The sequence below is a fragment of the Triticum aestivum genome, chromosome 2A, assembly GCF_018294505.1.
Source record: "Triticum aestivum cultivar Chinese Spring chromosome 2A, IWGSC CS RefSeq v2.1, whole genome shotgun sequence".
In the NCBI taxonomy this organism is placed as follows: domain Eukaryota; kingdom Viridiplantae; phylum Streptophyta; class Magnoliopsida; order Poales; family Poaceae; genus Triticum; species Triticum aestivum.
In genome coordinates, this window is record NC_057797.1 from 41303360 (window position 1) to 41308179 (window position 4820).

The 4820-nt window shown below is 46.8% G+C and overlaps 1 protein-coding gene across 1 annotated transcript; it reads right to left on the minus strand.

Moving 5' to 3' along the window:
- Nucleotides 1–344: 344 nt before the first annotated feature.
- Nucleotides 345–1429, minus strand: LOC123184588 (putative expansin-B14). The gene is made up of 3 exons (XM_044596685.1): nucleotides 1293–1429; nucleotides 895–1201; nucleotides 345–795 (listed from the first exon to the last, which is right to left on the minus strand). The coding sequence occupies exons 1-3, from the start codon at nucleotides 1426–1428 to the stop codon at nucleotides 474–476; spliced, it is 765 nt and encodes a 254-aa protein (XP_044452620.1). The 5' UTR covers nucleotide 1429; the 3' UTR covers nucleotides 345–473.
- Nucleotides 1430–4820: the final 3391 nt, after the last annotated feature.

Below are 4820 nucleotides of genomic sequence, written 5' to 3' on the forward strand. Positions count from 1 at the left end.
GGCTTGTGTTGGTGGTGCTTGTTTCCCATGCGTGAGCTCATTCCGGATGTACCAAGTCCGCCACATGGTCATTAAGACGATCATGCGGACAGTATCAGGGAGTGGCTCCAGCAAACTAAAAAGCCATTCTGGACCAGTGTTACAGATATTGTCGACGTCCGGGATCGGCCAGTCCAGAGCCATCGCACGCCATAGATTTTTTTGCCAGTGGAAAGATCAGTTGGCATCAATCGTGAGCGTTTAGCAATATCCATCGTATCCTTATAGTACAAAATTATTAAGCAGATAAAGAGCAGATCAGCTGCCAAAATATACGAAGAAAGCATTTTTTTTCCACACTATGTTTGCAATTTTTCAAAGCATGACAGCAAGTATTATTCCGGGCACGGGCTCGATTACTACATATAGCTAGCGCACTCGTGCTGCACAACTAATTTAACATGCGCACTCAATTGATCCCACGGACGGATCAATCACTGGAAGTTTACGATGGATCGGTAGGTCTTGCCGGCCTGCCAGCCGGCGGGGATGACATTCCTGGCGACGAGCTTCTTGCCGGAGCCGGAGGTGAGGCGGAACGATATGGGTGCCTGCAGAGTGGACCCGGCGTTGTACTTCCAGACCGCGCCCCACGACTCCTGCATCGGCGCCCAGCTGCCGCCGCGCTGCTGAAGCTCGACCGCAGACAGGTCTCCGTCGCCGGCCTCGTCCTCAATGAGCACCGCAAGGTAGTTGGGGTTGGAGCCGGCGTCCACCTTGAAGGCGATGTCGAGCCCATGCCAGTTGCACGGAACCCTGCAAGCGAGCGAAGAAATCAAAGAGATGAGGATCACACGATCGAACATGCACGTAGGCGGAGCACTGCCATAAGTGTGTGCGCTAGCGAGAGCTTACCGGTTGTACTGGATTCTAAGCTTGCCGACGTTGCGGAGGTTGTCATCCTGTCCGGGCTTGGCCATGGCGCCGAACGCTTTCCCGCTGAGGTCGAAGTGCGCAGCCTCAGCCTGGCACGGCCCGCCGGGGCACTGGTCTGTGACGACCACGGTCGCCGGGGACCCAGAGCAAGCGGAATTGCCGATGTATCTAACCTGATAGCAAGCGCCGCAGCCCTTGCCGCCATTGAATATGGAGGGGCCACCCGCCGTGATCATGGCGGAGAACGGCGGCTTCTCCACGTCGCCTTGGTACCCGCACGCACCACCTGCAGCACGCCCACGCACGCGTCACTACTCGATCACTACGAAATACGTACACGTAAACAACAACTACTATGTACTATTGTATGTACCTACCGTCAGAGCCGGCGCCGTGGCGGGGACCGTACCACGTCGCGCCGCCGTCAGACCAGCCGGAGACGCTGCGCGAATGGAGGATGAGGAGGCAGCTGCTGGCTAGAGCCACGAAAGCGACGAAGGAAGAAGAAGCCATGCTCACGCTGAACAATACACGGTTACTTTGCGTACGTGAGAGGAAGGAGAGTCTCTCGCCATGTATTTATAGGCAAGCAGACAGCCAGAGGGATCGCGCGCTGACTACATGCCGATTGGAGGAGAGTATTCCATTCATTCAATTAGCGTATCCTCAAAGATTTTTAACTTCTTGAAAACGAAGCATCTTTGCGTCGGGTTTGGTATTTCTGAGAAACAAATTGTAGCTCAATCAATTGGAGGAGAGCTTTTTATTCAATTAGCGTATCATCAAAGATTTTTAACTTCATGAAAACAAAGCATCTTTGCAGGGATTCTATATCGGATTTGGTATTTCTGAGAAACAAGGGTCTGTCTAAGACTCAGTCGACTGAGACTTCGTGAAGTCTCAGTCGGCTGACGTCAACTAAGGAAGATTAGGCCTGTTTCCTAGGTTGCTCTCTGCTGGACTGCATCTGGCTTAGGTTCTGGGCCTTTTTTGTTTTTCTGTTTGTTTCCTTGCTATTTTGGGCCGGGCTTCTTACTGTGTTTGTGTATTTGGACTAGCTTGTTCATTTGTTTTCTTTGACGCAGCAAAAAGGTACTCAACAGAAAAGGAACAGGTTTAAGTACTTAATTAGTCTCTGTACCAAGAAGCACTCAGCTGTCAGCTCGTTGTGTGTGTGTGTGTGTGTGTGTGCTTGTTTGGCACGCTTGGGGAAAAAATAAGAAAAAAACATCAACTATGCATATGTGTGCTGGTTCGCTGGAAAATTTCGGTAGATTTATAAATTTTTTATGATTATGCTAATTCCCAGCAGCTATAAACAAGTGTTAATAAACAACAAAAAAGAAAAAAAAACAGCTGCTATGTTTTTTGACAAAAGACAATTACTACTACTGATTATAACTGATAGTAATTCAACATATCATGCCCTGGACACAATTTGCTAGCAACACTACTCTGATACTGGACAGATGCACATTTCAAAAATCAAAAGCTGAACAAAAAATATATAATTGGAACAAATGACCAGCAGCTACTATTTATGATGCCTCAACAAATTTGCAAGAAAAAAATGACTTAGCAATCAATCAAAACCTCAGTCAACCTGTTTCTATAGAGTTTAAAATATACAAAAAATGAATTCCTATAGAGTTTGAAAATATACTATCCAGCAGATAAAAGAAGTTTGATAACAAAATATTCTAAGTCTTGGATGTAAACAAGGGGACTGGACAACAAAAATAGACAAAAAACTTTGGCTACTTCATTAGTTTCATCGACAATTTAGACACACACAAAAAAGCTAGACTTTATAACTGATTTAAGTAACAAAACAAAAAAAAGGAAATGAAAAAAAGAAGATACTATGTTTTTTCTGTAATATAATAAAAAAACAATGAAAATGGTCCCTCCACACTCTTGGTAAAAAAGGACATGCAGTTGCGCCCCTCTCCCGCCGCCGCCCTTCGACAAAACAAAGGTCAGTTGCAGTCTGATAACTAGACATGCAATTGCAGTCAGTGGTGACACTACACATTGTGTGCCTAGTGTCAGACATGGAACTGCCCCTCCCTCTCCCGCCATCCTTCGACATAACAAAAGGTCAGTTGTGGTCGGGAAGGTGGACATGCATCTGCAGTCAAGGACGACAGCTGCAGTTGCATGCCTAGTGTCAAATATACAACTCCCCCTCTCCCTCCGTCGCCCTCTAACAAAACGAATGTTAGTTGCAGTCGGGTGGGGGCACATGTAATTGCAATTGGGGATGACGCTTGCAATTGCGTGCCTAGTGTTAGACATGCAACTATCCTCCCCTCTCTCGCCACACTTTAAAAAAAAAGACCGGTTGCGGTCGAATAGGTGGACATGCAATTGCAGTTGTGTGCCTAGTGTTAGACATGCATCTACCCCATCCCTCTCCCGCCATCATGCGACATAACAAAATGCCAGTTTCAGTTGAGAGGGTGGACATGCAATTGTAGTTGAGGTAACACTTGTAGTTACATGCCTAGTCAAACATGCAACTTTCCCTCTCTCTGTCACCGCCTCCAACGAAACAAATGTCAGTTGCAGCCGGGTGGGTGCACATGCAATTGCAATCAGGGGTGACTCTTGCAATTGCGTGCCTAGTGTCATACGTGCAACTGCCTTCCCCTTCTCCCACCACCCTCCGACAAAACAAAGGCCAGTTGCAGTCGGGCGCGACACTTGCAATTGCGTGCCTAGTGTCATACATGCAACCGCCTCCCACCGACAAAACAAAAAGTCAGTTGTAGTGGGTCAACAGGTAGTTGCAGCTAAGGGCGACACTTGCAGTTGCATGCCTAGTGTAAGACACGCAATTACCTCCCCCCCCCCACCATCACCATCCTCTCACGTCGCCCTCCGACAATACAAAGGTCAGTTGCAATCGAGCGCAACACTTGCAGTTGCATGCCTACTGTCAGGCATGCAATGGGCCCCCTCTCCCCTGCCCACTGACAAAACAAAGGTTAGTTCAGTCAGGTTGGTAGACATGCGGTTGCAGTCAAGGGCGACACTTGCAATTGCATGCCTAATGTCAGACATGCAACTACCACCCCTCTCCGGCCACCCTCTGACGGAAAAGGTTAGTTGCAGTCATATGGGTAGAGATGCAATTGCATTCAGGAGCGATGCTTGCAGTTGTGTTCCTAGAGTCACACATGCAGCAGCGCCCTCTTCTCTCCCGCCGTCCTCCGACGCAACAAAAAATTTAGTAGCAGTCAGGTGGGTAGACATGTTGTTGCAGTCAAGGGTGACACTTGCAGTTGCATGCCTAGTCTCAGACATGCAATTATCCCCCTCTCCTGCTGCCCACCAACAAAACAAGGGTCAGTTATAAGTCATTGGGGGTAGACATGCACTTGCAATCGAGGGCGACAATTGCAATTGCATGCCTAGTGTCAAACATGCAATTGGCCCACCTCTCTCGTCGCCCTCCGACAAAACAAAGGTCGGTTGCAGTCGAGGGCGACACTTGCAATTGCATGCCTAGTCAATGGGGATAAGTTAACTAGGATATGCAATAGACATATTTTATGACCAGACAAGCAAACAACGATTTCTTAACTTGGGTATGAAAAAAAGCAAACATATAATCATAGATGAATATACAAAAAACAATTACTAGCAAAAAAATGTATAAGTAGATATATTAACAGGATGTAGTCACAAAAATGGAAAATGCACAAATTCTGTTGACTAACAAACAAATTATGTTGCTTTTAAAAGAGAAGCATTTCGAAAACTAGACAGAAAAACATATACACACGCATACTACTGGAACCGCCACTTGAAAACTAACATAAACTCTTAATTGACTAACATCAACTCTGTTACGTTTAAAACAAAGAATAATTTCTAACTTGAAACCACTAGACCTCCCA

Coding starts and splice junctions, on each gene's coding strand:
- LOC123184588 (XM_044596685.1), bottom strand. CDS start 1,428: ATGGCTTCTTCTTCCTTCGTCGCTTTCGTGGCTCTAGCCAGCAGCTGC. Junction 1,202..1,292: donor CCACGGCGCCGGCTCTGACG/GTAGGTACATAC, acceptor GGCGTGCTGCAG/GTGGTGCGTGCGGGTACCAA. Junction 796..894: donor CTTAGAATCCAGTACAACCG/GTAAGCTCTCGC, acceptor GCTCGCTTGCAG/GGTTCCGTGCAACTGGCATG.